General features: G+C 45.8%; 1 protein-coding gene across 6 annotated transcripts in view; it reads left to right on the top strand.

Moving 5' to 3' along the window:
* Positions 1-16736, top strand: part of LOC141051042 (uncharacterized) — a 181085-nt gene that overhangs the window by 152689 nt on the left and 11660 nt on the right. Inside the window, exon 1 of one of the 6 annotated variants that reach the window (XM_073547852.1) lies at positions 13481-13586. The exons of 1 other annotated variant lie outside the window; for it this stretch is intronic. In XM_073547852.1, the coding sequence (XP_073403953.1) occupies positions 13560-13586 (27 nt within the window). In that variant the 5' untranslated portion in view covers positions 13481-13559. 4 more of the 6 variants (XM_073547854.1, XM_073547855.1, XM_073547856.1 and 1 more) reach the window with 4 other exon arrangements.

Raw genomic sequence — 16736 nt, 5'->3', positions numbered from 1 at the left:
TATATAGCAAACCAGATGATTCCCAGAGGTTTGAGAGTTAAAGTCATCCCCACATTCTCCATCGAGGATGACACTTTCATCACGAAATGGGAAGAAGCATCTAATTTGTGTTCTCAAACCTTCCTGCAACTTTTGGTGAATCTTTACTCTGGTAATATAGAGACGCTTGATAAATCCATTGATTTATGTCAAGAGGAGATCCGTAAGGGCTGTTCTCCTGATAAAATTCAATCGTTTGAAATTGATTTAGAGAAATCTATGGACATGGTGGTTAAAAAAATCCAGCAAAACCAATTGAACAAATTCAGCAGGGACGTTAAAGATTATCAGATGAAAAAAGTCTACTTATGGAGAAATGGCAATAATTCCAAATTACAACGCTCTGTTTCTAATACTTCAGTCACCTCTGTAAGTGGGCAATCTGATGTGTCTCAAGCTTCGGTCTCATCCTATGATATTGGTGGGTCCCGCAAATTACGAGACCACTCGTTTCATCCTTACAAAAGACATTTTAGGAATCAACCTGAGCCATATCAGAAGGATAATAAGGTGATTAATCTCAGTCAACATGTCCTCACAAGGGTTGATCTGTCGTTATTGGAAAGGGGCTTTACTTTTTCACCTACCTCTGACTTTGATACTTTCACAGCTGTGAAGGATCTCAACCTGTTTGCCAGGTCGTTGCTCTTCAAGAGATATTTCTTTAATAATGATCTCCAGTGTCTTTTTCCCACAGAAGAGGAGCAGGAGGCAATAAGAACTTTGGAGGTGCTGGCGGCTGAACATGATGGTGAGGGAGGTAAGATTCCCCCGTCCATTCGTCCTAGATCGGTCAAATTCCCTCCATTTACATCATGCCCTAGCATAGATCTTTTTGTGCGTGTGGTGACGGATGAGTTTAGGAAGATTCCTAAATATGGTCGGTGTGACAATCTGACCAAGGAAGAAAGGGTGAGGTTAAGGTATCTTAGAAATCTTCCGGATGTAGTGCTGAAGCCAGCCGACAAAGGTGGCAATGTGGTGATTTGGCCAATAACAATGTATGAGAGAGAGGCATTCCGGCAACTAAATAATCCGGTATGCTATAAAAAATTAACTTACAATCCTCTCTCAGCTTTTTCTGCCAAATTGGACTTGATTATCAACAGGGCCGTCATCAATGGCATTGTCACCAAAGAACTGGCTTCGGCACTTACTGTAAAAGAACCTATTATATCCACTCTATACCTCTTACCCAAAATCCATAAGGACATCAGATCACCACCGGGCAGACCTATTATATCTGGTCGTGGGAATTTCCTTGAGCATATCAACAAATGGATTGACCATCATCTTCAGCCGCTAGTATCTAATCTGCCCTCCTTCCTCAAGGACACTGGGGATCTTTTGCGGAAGGTCGATGGACTCTGCTTGGAGAGTGATTCTCTTCTTGCTTCGGTTGATGTTGAGTCCCTATATACTAACATCAAGCATATCGATGGCCTACGTGCCGTACGATTTTATTTATCCACCTCCACCATCTCTATGGGACTTAGGGACCTCATCCTGGAGCTTTTAGAGTTCACCCTCACACACAACTTTTTTGTGTTTAAGGGGTCCTTCTTCTTGCAGCTCCAGGGGACTGCCATGGGTGCGGCCTTCGCGCCGTCCTATGCTAACCTTTTCCTGGGGCTGTGGGAGAGGGATCTCTTTCTGTCTGATAAACAGGGGTTGATTGAGCGTGTCCCGTTCTGGGCACGCTACATTGACGATATCTTCTTTATCTTTCAGGGCAGCTCCATCGACCTTCTGCAATTTACGTCTAATTTGAATGACAACGATCTGAACATCAGGTTGACATTGACGTGGGATCCCGTAAAAATTAATTTTTTGGATGTCTCTGTCAAAAAGGATTCACAAGGGATCATTCAAACTGATATTTATCGTAAGGAGACATCCACCAATTCTCTACTTCACGCCTCATCCTGTCACCCCCATCATCTTATTAAAGCTATCCCTGTGGGACAGTTCTTACGTCTCCGCCGTATCTGTTCCACTAATATCGATTTTGAGAATCGGGCTAACGAATTAAGATCTCGATTCTTAGCACGTGGTTACAGTAAACGGAGTATAAAAAAGGCCTATCAACGTGCCAGATGTTCAACTCGTAATGAGCTACTCTACAGGGACCGTAATAAATCTAAGGGTAGTGAGGTTGTGAGATTTGTTACCTCTTTCCATCCCCAACATGGAATGATGCGGGATGTATTTTTTTTTTTTTTTTTTTTTTTTATTCCAATCAATTTTTATTGTAGGAAGTTACATTAGAAAAGGGAAAAAATTCAGGTATCAATGGCATTAATACACAAAGAGAACAACGCTGTAACACGTGGTAGTATATCTTTTGATTATGATTCACATTTCCCAAATGCGGGATGTATTGAGAAGGGCTTGGCCTATTCTCATGGTGGACCCTATCCTGAACAAACTTCTCCCAGAGTATCCATCCATTTCCTATAGAAGGGCTAGGAATTTACGTGACCAATTGGTGGCTAGTCATTATGTTGATCATCCAGCACACACTTTTTTGGATGATCATCCAATTAGACATGGCTGTTTCCCTTGTGGCAGGTGTATAGCCTGCCCTAACATTGAACGTAGCACTTCATTTACTAATTTTGATGGTACCAGGACGTTTTCCATCAAGCAACGTATATCATGTACCACTCGGTACGTGATATACTATGCTACATGTCCGTGTGGGCTCATTTATGTGGGCATGACCACGCGACAATTGAAGGTATGCACTAGGGAACATGTCTTGGGTATTTCGGCGGCTGCCACTTGCACCGACGATTCAAGCCTGAAGACGTTACCCAGGCATTTCAAGGAATTTCACCGGTGCAATGCCACACTCCTAAGAATAAGGGGCATTGATGCCCTTAACATCAATATAAGGGGTGGCAAATTATCTAATAGGCTGGCTAGGTCTGAAACCAGATGGATCTGGACGCTAGGCACCATCCATCCACGTGGTCTAAATGAAAATATTTCATATGCCCCATACTTGTAACTCATCCAACTTATCCCATTTTGAGCTTTTTGGTCTTGTGTTTTTACTTACGTGTTTTTATCTTTTAGCTATTTTCTAGTGGTTTGAATGATATATTATCCTTGGAATTAGGAAGGGTTCGAGGTCCTTGTGAACCATGGAAGTTGTCTGATGGATTCATTCATGATGAAGATTCTGGGATCTCTCATGCGTCTATACCCACATCATATGGGTTTAACTATCCAGTTGAACTCGATGGGCTGGGTATTACCCATCTTTGGCATATTTATATTCCTTATGTGTATTTTTTGTATTTTTTGTGTTTTTTTTTTTTGTGTATTATTATCTTTAGTGTATTTTTTGCATTTTTTATTTCTGTATTCATCTTTTGAATTATTATATATTATCCCATTTGTACACATATGGATATTCTGCTTTTGTTTATATCCTGCATTTTGCCACTCATTCCCACATCGTGCGTCACTCATGTGCATGCATTTTTGCACACATGCACGTATGTGAGTGTTTATGCACTCGTGTGTATGTGTGTGCACATATCCATGGGGTATTTGTCTATGTGTATCTGCAATATACGGTGCACCATATGTGTCGCATGCATTGTCTGGGTTGCATTTATATACATAGAGATTTAGGCATTTTTGCGCATTTCTATGATAGGTTCTATGCTGGTGAGACTTTATACTTTTGATTGTTTTCTCTTTTTATATATATTTTGTATGTGTCTTTTGTTGTCATGTTACCTATTGCTTTATTTCTGTATTCTATGCCATGGGCTTTGCTGATATACCCCTTTATGCACCGTTATTGTGCAGTATATCGGTGGCATGATGCATTTATGTATGCACAATCTGTTTCCACCCTCCCTTTACACATTTCTGTTTGCCCATCTGTTTTGCCCTTTTTACACATGGCGGCTCCTGCCCAACGCTGTCTGTGCGCATGTGCGGTGTCCGTCACGCGTCCGCCTCGGCTCCCTGCCTGACGCGCTGGATCACGTGGGCCCGCGTGTTTCCGGTGACGTCACGGCATGGATCCGGTCGGCGCGGGGCGGGCCCCTTGTGCGCACAGACGGCCTCTGGCTAGGCGCGCGCTATTTAAACCCTGGTGGTCGCACCTTCCCTAACGCCCCCTGAGGAAGGAGTCCTTTGGCTCCGAAACGCGCGTCGGGGACTGGACCGACCCCACTGCCACCACTGCTTCCAGGTATAACTATATTACCTTTTGCTTTTGTTCTTGATACTTTACATAGCATCAGTTATGGATGTTATGTGTCCTTTACGGGCAGGGTAGTGTGCCATGTAATAGGATACTATCCTTTGGCTATGTGGTGATGCTTTAGTACACTCCTTGCCATAACAATATGTGCCATTCTTTCCCTGTCCGATTATTGTTATTTTGTTTACTTTAATACGTTTACTCCTGGTGCGATGCTTGCAGTGTGGCTGGTCCCCCTTGTTGACCATTATGCTGTTTATTTCTGTCTTCCCTACCATACACCGTATGTCCTTATATAATATTTTACATTATTTAATAAAATTTGGTTTTATGGATTTTCGACTGCTTTTTCTTCTTGGGTAGTTTCTATTGAATGTGCAGTGTCCTTTTTATTGGATAGTCCTAATATGTGGATCATGATATACAATATATATTATTGATCATAATCTATGGCCGTTTAGTCATACTCTTTCCGGCCTCCACATTATTATGTCTTCTCCCTACTCATTTGAATAATGGGAGGTGGATATAAAAGGATGCCAGGTGGTTGTGTGAGTGTCTCAGCCTGGGAACACAGAGAGCCTGTCTGTGTGAGAGACACACCTGAATGAAAGCAGTGCCCACTGCAACTGTGGTTTGGCTGGACGGGAGAAGCCCGCCAGTTGGTAGTTAGGTTATACCTTGCTTAGTTAGTGCCGGACAGGCAAGGATTTGTTTTATGTTTTTTTTCTTTATGCATTGCTTTCACCTTTAATAAGCCTGACCCAGTGTCAGTTATACCCGGATCCCGGCAGTGCGCCTGAGTTTCATGCTGAACGCACGTGACCTTTGACCACAGCAAAGGCGATCCCGGAGTGTTTTATCACAACTCATATAAAGATTGTTGTTATTATTATTATTATTATTAAAGATTAGAGTCAAGCTGCGCAAACGGATTAGACAACAGGCCATTGACCAACATACCTGAAGCTTTTTGGAACTTCTGTACAATTGATTGTCTTCACTGGACATGGATGAAAGAAAGCCTGAGGAATTATGGACACATAATATAAAGACTGTTACTACGGAAGAAGCCAGATAGGCAATAAACAAGAGGCAGAAGAGACCCTCACAGCAATGGTTAACAGAAGAGACCCTAAAGATCATCAAAAAAAGACTAATAACAAAAGGCAGGATGCAGACAACAGCAGTAAAAGACTAAAAAGAACCTATACGAGCAGACAAAAACTTTAGAGAGGCCTTCCATTGGTATTGGTGGCGGCCGTTCTCGCTGGCTCCGCACAGGCTCCCCTTCCCAGCTCAGCACCCCGCTGCCTGCCCGGGGCCCTGGGGGTGACATTTTCTGGCGCAACTCAGTCTCCCGCTGCCACTGCCACTCTAGGCGGCCGATGCCCCAACACTCGCAGCGTCTCATACCGTCCATTGGGCAGCAATCGAATGGCGCCAGACAGCCGCAGCCAAGCTTTTCTTCTGTGCCACTCCTCCTGCTGGGTGGGGCGTTGGCAGGCCTTTCCACCCATCAGCCAGGGTCCAGTACATGGGAGCGTCGGCCTCCGGGCACATACTGCTGTCCACGGGGGTACGTTGGAGGGGGCCCCAGTCCATTCAACACGACTGCAAACACCCGGACCTCTCCCCTGCGCTGTAGTAATGCCGCCATCTTGCGCAGCACCTGGTACCGACCCGGATCTTCTGTCTGCACCACTGAGTCACCACAGCGCTCCCAATTAGTAATTCACAGGTAAGCCAGTTGTAATCCACAGGTATTTATAATCCAAGCAGCACAGTCCAAGTCCTTCTCCAATCCTTGAGGCAGGTCTGCTGCAGAAGATGACGTATTGGCGGCGATCCTGCCGACTACGCCAAGTGTAGAGTCGGTGGGCTGGGCTGGGGGGGTGGTCTCTCTTCTTACTGCGCAGAGATGTAACAGAGACAAGATGAGGCAGGTTCTGGGTGCAACAGGTCCAAGTTTATTCACGCTCGCCGTCCGCCTGATGGCCTCAAAAGCACACTGTACTTCCTTCAAATCACGGCCCTCCGTTTCCAGGGCCGCTTCTCACACACCGTACGTTACACTGGGGACGTGTATGCACACACCATCCCCTCCTCACTCGTCAACGCTCCTGACAGGTCCGTCACTGTGGCCGCCTTAGGCCCGTAAACCAACAGCGCTTCCACTGATCAGTCGTCGTGTCAAATACGGTGTCTCACACCCAGTGCCTCGTCCCTTCTGCGGTTCTTCCTGTCAGGACCACCCCCCTGACGTTCTCTCTCCTCAGTCCCCCTGGTTTAGATTTTCCTCACAACGCACAGACTGTCACAGTCCTCCTGTCACTGGAGCTCCCCCTGGGGACTGGAACCTTCTGGAACCCTCCCTCAGTATTTATAGCTCTCCCGGTCCCCTGTCGCTGTAGCCACGCCCCCCATGACCAATGGTTTCTAAAGCCCTAAGCTGTTGTCAAGTCCTTTGCTCACACTCCTCTCTGCCATCTAATGGTCAACCCAAGGTACTGCACGTCCACTATACTTTCCTAGCTGTTTCCCCACTGTAATAACTGACACCTACCTACACTGTGCAAACCTTTCCTTCTCTTTACTGACAAGTCCGTCCGTCCGTCAGGTCACCTTCCCTACACCTACACAAATGGTTAAAGCCTTATTGTTTTAAACAGTTATCAGAGGAACAAGCAAGTTCCAGAAAAGGCTGAGGAACAAGAGATGTGATTGCTAACGTTAGATGAATAATAGAAAAGGCCAAAGAATACAAGAAAGATCTATTTTTGCTTTATCGACTACAGCAAAGCCTTCAACGATGTTGATCACCAGAAACGTTGGAATACCATGGAGGATATGAGTGTGCCAAACCATCTAATTAGCCTCATTAGGAACTCTTAACCCCTTAGTGACAGAGCCAATTCGGTACTTAATGACCAAGCCAATTTTTACACTTCTGACCACTGTCACTTTATGAGGCTATAGCTCTGGAACGCTTCCATGGATCCCACTGATTCTGAGACTGTTTTTTCGTGACATATTGTACTTCATGTTAGTGGCAAAATTTCTTCAATATAACTTGTGTTTATTTATGGAAAAAATGGAAATTTGTGAAAATTTGTGAAAATTTTGTAATTTTCAAACTTTTATTTTTTTTTTTAATTTTTGTGCCCTTAAATCAGAGAGTGGTGTCACACAAAATAGTTAATACATAACATTTCCCACATGTCAACTTTACATCAGTACAATTTTGGAAACTTTTTTTGTTAGAACTTTATAAGGGTTAAAAGTTGACCAGCGATTTCTCATTTTTCCAACAAAATTTACAAAACCATTTTGATTAGGGACCATCTCACATTTAAAGTAGGTTTAGGGGGTTAATATAACAGAAAATACCAATAAGTGACACCATTCTAAAATCTGCACCCCTCAAGGTGCTCAAAATCACATTCAAGAAGTTTATTAACCCTTCAGGTGCTTCACGAGAACTAAAGCAATGTGGAAGGAAAAAATGAACATTTTACTTTTTTCACAAAAAATGTACTTTGGAAATTTTTAATTTTCACAAGGGTATCAGAAGAAAATGGACCACAAAACTTATTGTGCAATTTCTCCTGGGTACGCCGATACCCCGTATGTGGGGAAAAGCCAGTGCTTGGGTGCATGGCAGGGCTCAGAAGGGAGGGAGCACTGTTTGACTTTTTGAACCCAAAGTTGGCTGAAATCAATGGTAGCTCCATGTCACATTTCGAGACTCCCTGATGTACCTAAACAGTGGAAACACCCCAATTCTAACTCCAACCCTAACCCCAACACACCCCTAACCACAACCCAAACTCCAACACACCACTAACCCTAATCCCAACCCTAACCATAACCCTAACCACACCTAACCCTAACACCCCCCCAACAATAATCACAACCTTAACCATAAACCTAACCCTAACACACCCCTAATCCCAATCCTATCGGTAATCCAAACCATAATCACAACCCTAACCCTAGCCTAACCCTAGCTTTAGCCCAACCCTATCTTTTGTCAGGAAAAAACGACCTGAATCATGTTTTATACACTTATTCCTCAGCAGTGCACCATTAAAAAGCGGTGCTGTCGTTTAAGTACCCTTAACTGATGACATTAAAAGTCATATTGGCGGTCGTTAAGAGGTTACATTGAAAAAGAAGCAACAAACCGAATGGAACATGGCAACACGGATTGTCGCTTCAGACAACGCTGCATTCTGTCACCATTACGCTTCCATTTATATGCAGAAGTTATTTTCAGGAAAGCTGGGCTTGCAGAAAAAGAAGGAATAATGATAATTTTTATTTCTATAGTGCCAACATATTCTGTAGCACTTTACATTACAGAGGGTACTTATACAGACAATAAAGAAATAACAGCGTAAACTCAGAATTCAACTGCTCACAAGCTTACAATCTATGAAGAAGTGAGAGAGACATAAAATGTAAATGGTAAAAAGTGCTTGTACTGTATGGTTGATCCATCAATATGATACATAGGGTATTCAAATAATGAATCAAAACTGGTGGACAAATCATCAACAATCTTAAATACGCAGACGAAACAACACTGATGGCAACAAGCGTAGAAGGAATGAAGGAATTATTACGGAGTGTCAAGATGGAAAGCTTGAATATGGGACTCCTACTCAATACAAAGATAATGACTACTGCCAGGTATGACCAAGGTATGACCAAATCGCTGATATAGAAGGGTTAATGCTTTTCCTTCTCTTGCTACAAGTTGTTCTTACATTGTTGCAGCCTTATAGTCTCCGATTCAAGGATTTTATACTTCTTATGTCATATGTAATGTTTTCAAGAGTCTGCAAAAACATGTTTTGGTACATGGTAAATAAAGGTCATCATGACCTGGGTATCAGGGGAGGCTACATGAGTGACATTGATGTAAATGGAATAAAGTACTGCTTCTTGTGTGAATAAATGAGAAAAGTGGCTTGCTCACAACCAGTGTGCATGTTTTTCTCCGAGCGCCTAATTTCGTAATTCGACCTTACTGGGGATCCGACATATCTGACTTTGGGTCAGAACAACAACAGCTGCAGCAACACACTTGGGATGGATGGCGATGAACTGGAAGTTGTAAGGGGCTTCAACCTACTCAGGTCGATGATATCTCAATAGAAGTCAATGTGAGAATAGCTATCGGCAAATCAAAGATTAAGTAACCGGGCAAGGTCTTCACATTGAGGAACATTTCACTGGCGACAAAGACACAGCTTGTACATATTTTAGTATTTCCTGTGGTAGCATATGGATACAAAACCTGAACAAAAAGGAAACAAGACAGAAGAAGCTTTGATGCCTTTAAAATGTGGTGCTGGAGAAGGACGATCCCAATATCATGGATGGCAAGAAGAAGAAGCAAATCAATTTTGGAACAAATCAGTCCAGATATGTCACACAAAGCAAGGGCCACCAAGCAATAACTTAATAGTAAATCCTTAAAATTCATCAATGACGCCTCCATTTCTCTGCCCTTTAGTCTCCTAAGCAGCACTCCAGATGCTAATGAAGACATTTCACAATTTGTTCTACTTGATGGATTGGACGAGAGGAGCAGTCAGTGACTGACAGGACTTGGAAGAGATGGGGGAACAGAAGAGTTGTTGAACATGACTCAGAGGCTTACCTTTGGAGATGATCGTGGTGGCACTATCAGCCATGAGGTAGGGGCACTGGCAGGTGAAGTAGTACTACACAGACTCGTGAGGAAAAACAAGGAGCGGAGGGCATTTTTCTAACCATGAGATAACTGGCAGCAGATTCAGGGATGATTACTATATGCAAGATGTACAAATGCTTTTTGACACAAGACTTGTTAGAAAACTGCTTTCATACCGCATATTGCAGAGTAGCCCCTGACAAAAGTGTCATTGTCATTCATAGGGAACTTGTAGTAGAATGCCTGTGCTTGCCTCATAATTGTCTCTCCTCCCCCGTCACCTCTCACCTCTCATTGCCTACCTCAGTAATTAGAAAAATTGTCTTCATGCAAGACAGACTTTACACATTTCACCACACATACACCAACCTCGCCACACAAAAGTCGCCACTCAAAACTCGCCACGCTGTCCCAGAGCTGTTTAAAAGATGAAAAATGAGCTGTGATTGGTTGCTATCAGCAACAGTTTTCTTTGTAGACAGTTGTGGTAACTGAGGCCTATTATTCTTATCATTTCTATGGTGTTGTCGTCCTTCTGTAAAGCTGGAAATAACACATTTCATTACCGTGCCAACACAGACCACCCTCTGACACAGACTGCACGGGGAGGCCAGTATCACACAGGATAGGATTAGATACACGGCTCAGCAGTCAGTATCACACAGGAGAGGATTAGATACACAGCTCAGCAGTCAGTATCACACAGGAGAGGATTAGACACATGGCTCAGCAGGCAGTATCACACAGGATAGGATTAGATACACAGCTCAGCAGGCAGTATCACACAGGATAGGATTAGATACACAGCTCAGCAGACAGTATCACACAGGATAGGATTAGATACACGGCTCAGCAGTCAGTATCACACAGGATAGGATTAGATACACAGCTCAGCAGTCAGTATCACACAGGATAGGATTATATACATGGCTCAGCAGTCAGTATCACACAGGATAGGATTAGATACACAGCTCAGCAGTATCACACAGGAGAGGATTAGACACATGGCTCAGCAGTCAGTATCACACAGGATAGGATTAGATGCACAGCTCAGCAGTCTGTATCACACAGGATAGGATTAGATACACAGCTCAGTAGTCAGTATCACACAGGATAGGATTAGATACACAGCTCAGCAGTCAGTATCACACAGGATAGGATTAGATACACAGCTCAGCAGTCAGTATCACACAGAATAGGATTAGATACACTGCTCAACACACAATATCACACAGAATAGTATTAGATACATAGCTCAGCAGTCAGTATCACACAGAATAGGATTAGATACATGGCTCAGCAGTCAGTATCACACAGGAGAGGATTAGATACACAGCTCAGTAGTCAGTATCACACAGGATCGGATTAGATGCACAGCTCAGCAGTCAGTATCACACAGGATAGGGTTAGATACACAGCTCAGCAGTCATTATCACACAGGATAGGATTAGACACACGGCTCAGCAGTCAGTATCACACAGGATAGGATTAGATGCAGAGCTCAGCAGTCAGTATCACACAGGATAGGGTTAGATACACAGCGCAGCAGTCATTATCACACAGGATAGGATTAGATACACGGCTCAGCAGTCAGTATCACACAGGAGAGGATTAGATACACGGCTCAGCAGTCAGTATCACACAGGATAGGATTAGGTACATGGGTCACCCTCGCACACCCAGGGCAGCGGAGTACTCGGTACCGGGCCGGTGTCAGGCGGGAATGTGTCACAGCAGCGGCGACCCGGTCCGTGGCCCTGGGCGCCCAATATCAATGGCGTTGATGTTGTTAATGGTGTTAAAGTTTATTAGAATAGTTCGTGATGCCACCCGTGGTGTTTGGCAAGTAAGGTGTTGAGCCAACGCTGCATACAGATCCTCTGGGACTGATGGTGTGGTGCAGCAGAGATGGTATAGCTCCCCACAGGTGGAGCTGTTGTCCCAGGGCAGTGTAGGGGCTTTGGATGAGGAGAGGTGCAGAATGGTATGGAGGCTGGTACCCAGGTGTAGTGGTGCTGGAATAACTGGAGGACACCCGAGTATGCGGTTCCAAAGCTTTATTCACTGTTTGCAGTTCACACAACTGCCTGCCTCCGTACCGTGTTCTCCAGGCCAGGGCTCCAGCCAACCTCCAGGCAGGATAGGATTCTCCCTTCCACACTCCGCCAATATGTAACTTCACTGAACGACTCCTCCAATGCGCCTTTAGGTGCGAAGCACTCCAGTACTTAGTTACCCTGGAATGCCTCTCTCTAGGTGTTCCTATTCTTTACTTGTATGACAGACAGCTGTAGCCTGCTTCGGGGACTCCACTCTGCGTCCCGGCTCTCTATTCAGTTGCTGTTGTGTCCCAAGTCTATGATGGGAGCAAGGCGTTAGCGGCTCACTACTCCTCCAGTGTCTGTTGCTGGACATAAAGATCCAATCAACCTCGGGGACCGGGCCCCGGCCTTTGCGCTCTCTGGACTGGAAGGGTGCTCTATCTTTCTTCAACCAGCTTCCCACCATCCTTCTATTCTCCTTCGTTCCGATCTGTTCTATCTCTCTTATGGAAAGTTAGGTTATCAATCTTATCAGTCTCTTTCTCTGGTCTTTCTCGTGCCAGCAGCCCAGATCACTGGGACCTGCTGCAGCATGTCCCTCAGACACCCATCTTCTCTCCTCTCTCTCCTCTAACCAACTAAACACTAACTTTCACTCTTCCCACTCTTTTATATCATCTCACTCCACCCGCCTCCCAGCACATCTCGTGTTACGAAGCAGGGTTCCACGAGGGGTGCTCTGCTAACCCCCAGCCTGAAGCTGTTAGGTGGCCCCACTGAACTATCCTGTGTGTGGAATGCAGGTGTGGAGCGTGGTCAGGAGTTCCCACCTTACATGGATGGTGGGGCACTACACCTTAGGAGAAGGTGCAGTACCTCTGTGGCGACTGAAGCCTCAGGGGCGCCACATACACGGCTCAGCAGTCAGTATCACACAGGATAGGATTAGATGCACGGTTTTTATGTGCAATATAATCATTATAATTTGTTATAACTAATCACAGTTGGTTACTATGCCCGGGCAACGCCGGGCTCTTCAGCTAGTATATATATATATAGGCTTGGACTGGCTCACAGGAGAACCAGAGAATCCTCTGGTGGGCCCCTTTGCAGGAGTGGGCCACTACCCTCTTATATAAGTAGTGCTTGGTACAATATACTTGAATCATAATGTACAGACAATGGCAGCATCTTATTCATATAACAATCTACCCCGGTCATTGTTATATCAATTTGTAATTGAAGATAATGTCACATTTGCATGTAGCTGAAAAGAGGGGCCCTGGAGTTGGTTACAGGTGGGCGCTTGGCACCCCAGTCCGACAGTGTATATACTGTATATATGAGTTGCAAATTTGTTTCTGTAACTAATGTAACCACCAGCGCTTTTACGCTAGGGTCCTTAATAAGATCTCCATTTTCCTTGTGCAAATAGTGTGTTTCTGCACACTGCAGCCCCTGATCATGTGACCCCTGATCATGTGACCCCTGACTCCTCCCCTCCTGTGACCTCATCCCAGGTCCTGTGCGCACAGAACAGCCATATATGTGGTGTGCGGCTCTGCAGGTGGAGGTAGGTGCTGGAGATTCCCCATTACTGGGCTGCACAGGGGGCAGTAACCCCTCCATTCCCGGAGATAGCGCCCCCTGCAGGTGGTGGTAGGTGCTGGGGATTCCCCATTACTGGGCTGCACAGGGGGCAGTAACCCCTCCATTCCCGGAGATAGCGCCCCCTGCAGGTGGAGGTAGGTGCTGGAGACTCCTCGTTACTGGGCTGCACAGGGGGCAGTAACCCCTCCATTCCCGGAGATAGCGCCTCCTGCAGGTGGAGGTAGGTGCTGGAGATTCCCCATTACTGGGCTGCACAGGGGGCAGTAACCCCTCCATTCCCGGAGATAGCGCCCCCTGCAGGTGGAGGTAGGTGCTGGAGATTCCCCATTACTGGGCTGCACAGGGGGCAGTAACCCCTCCATTCCCGGAGATGGCGCCCTCTGCAGGTGGAGGTAGGTGCTGGAGATTCCCCGTTACTGGGCTGCACAGGGGGCAGTAACCCCTCCATTCCCGGAGATAGCGCCCCCTGCAGGTGGAGGTAGGTGCTGGAGATTCTCCATTACTGGGCTGCACAGGGGGCAGTAACCCCTCCATTCCCGGAGATAGCGCCCCCTGCAGGTGGAGGTAGGTACTGGAGATTCTCCATTACTGGGCTGCACAGGGGGCAGTAACCCCTCCATTCCCGGAGATAGCGCCCCCTGCAGGTGGAGGTAGGTGCTGGAGATTCTCCATTACTGGGCTGCACAGGGGGCAGTAACCCCTCCATTACGGGGGGCAGGGGGCAGTAACCCCTCCATTCCCGGAGTCCTTTGCTTCCTCTCATAGGAAGTTTCTGTCTTCACTGCTGTGGAGCCACACATGGTGGTAGTGTGTGATGAGGGGGGGCACCTGGAGACTTTAGGTATACTGAGTAGACCCCATTTTCACTGCATTCAATTTTTGTATGTAACATGTGCATATTGCTTGTGTATGTGAGCTTGAACATGTGTGTACATACTCATATAGAGTGTATGTGTGTATAGGCATTAATGTGAGTGTGGTGGGCCTCCATTCTTTAAGCGGGTTATGTGGAGTGGAGTGGGGATCCTTAAGTCATTCCAGCACCACTCGTCACCTCTTTATGAATGAGAGCCCACCACTTACACTTAGGCTAAGCTCGTACGAGCGTAAGAAAAAAAAAATCATCCAGAAAATAAAAGTTTTCATCAGAATTTATTATAATCTGCAAAACAAAATACAATGTCCCAGGTTAATAATTACAATATGGAGTCTGCTGACTAATTGAATCCCGCTGACCATAAGAGCTTCCACTCTACAGGAGAGATGACCCTGCTGATCATAACAGCTTACACTCTACAGGAGAGAGAGGACCCTGCTGACCATAAGAGCTTCCACTCTACAGGAGAGATGACCCTGCTGATCATAACAGCTTACACTCTACAGGAGAGGACCCTGATGACCATAAGAGCTTCCACTCTACAGGAGAGAGAGGACTCTGCTGACCATAAGAGCTTCCACTCTACAGGAGAGATGACCCTGCTGACCATAAGAGCTTCCACTCTACAGGAGAGATGACCCTGCTGACTATAACAGCTTACACTCTACAGGGGAGAGAGGACCCTGCTGACCATAAGAGCTTCCACTCTACAGGAGAGATGACCCTGCTGATCATAACAGCTTACACTCTACAGGAGAGAGAGGACCCTGCTGACCATAAGAGCTTCCACTCTACAGGAGAGATGACCCTGCTGATCATAAGAGCTTACACTCTACAGGAGAGATGACCCTGCAGACTATAACAGATTACACTATATAGGAGAGAGAGGACCCTGCTGACCATAAGAGCTTCCACTCTACATGAGAGATGACCCTGCTGATCATAACAGCTTGCACTATATAGGAGAGAGAGGACCCTGCTGACCATAAGAGCTTCCACTCTACAGGAGAGATGACCCTGCTGATCATAACAGCTTACACTCTACAGGAGAGAGAGGACCCTGCTGATCATAACAGCTTACACTCTACAGGAGAGAGAGGACCCTGCTGACCATAAGAGCTTCCACTCTACAGGAGAAATGACCCTGCTGACTATAACAGCTTACACTATATAGGAGAGAGAGGACCCGTGCTGACCATAAGAGCTTACACTCTACAGGAGAGATGACCCTGCTGGCCATAACAGCTTACACTCTACAGGAGAGATGACCCTGCTGATCATAACAGCTTACACTATATAGGAGAGAGAGGACCCTGCTGACCATAAGAGCTTACACTATATAGGAGAGTACTGCGCTGACCATAAGAGCTTCCATTCTACAGGAGAGATGACCCTGCTGACCATAAGAGCTTACACTCTACAGGAGAGATGACCCTGCTGACTATAACAGCTTACACTATATAGTAGAGAGAGGACCCTGCTGACCATAAGAGCTTATACTCTACAGGAGAGAGAGGACCCTGCTGACCATAAGAGCTTATACTCTACAGGAGAGAGAGGACCCTGCTGACCATAAGAGCTTCCACTCTACAGGAGAGATGACCCTGCTGATCATAACAGCTTACACTCTACAGGAGAGAGAGGACCCTGCTGACCATAAGAGCTTCCACTCTACAGGAGAGAGAGGACTCTGCTGACCATAAGAGCTTCCACTCTACAGGAGAGATGACCCTGCTGACCATAAGAGCTTCCACTCTACAGGAGAGATGACCCTGCTGACCATAAGAGCTTCCACTCTACAGGAGAGATGACCCTGCTGATCATAACAGCTTACACTCTACAGGGGAGAGAGGACCCTGCTGACCATAAGAGCTTATACTCTACAGGAGAGAGAGGACCCTGCTGACCATAAGAGCTTATACTCTACAGGAGAGAGAGGACCCTGCTGACCATAAGAGCTTACACTATATAGGAGAGTACTGCGCTGACCATAAGAGCTTCCATTCTACAGGAGAGATGACCCTGCTGACCATAAGAGCTTACACTCTACAGGAGAGATGACCCTGCTGACTATAACAGCTTACACTATATAGGAGAGAGAGGACCCTGCTGACCATAAGAGCTTATACTCTACAGGAGAGAGAGGACCCTGCTGACCATAAGAGCTTATACTCTACAGGAGAGAGAGGACCCTGCTGACCATAAGAGCTTCCACTCTACATGAGAGATGACCCT

Source organism: Dendrobates tinctorius, unplaced genomic scaffold (genome assembly GCF_039654945.1).
Source record: "Dendrobates tinctorius isolate UK_male_01 unplaced genomic scaffold, ASM3965494v1 ptg000155l, whole genome shotgun sequence".
NCBI lineage: Eukaryota > Metazoa > Chordata > Amphibia > Anura > Dendrobatidae > Dendrobates > Dendrobates tinctorius.
This window is presented reverse-complemented; position numbering and strand designations above follow the sequence as displayed.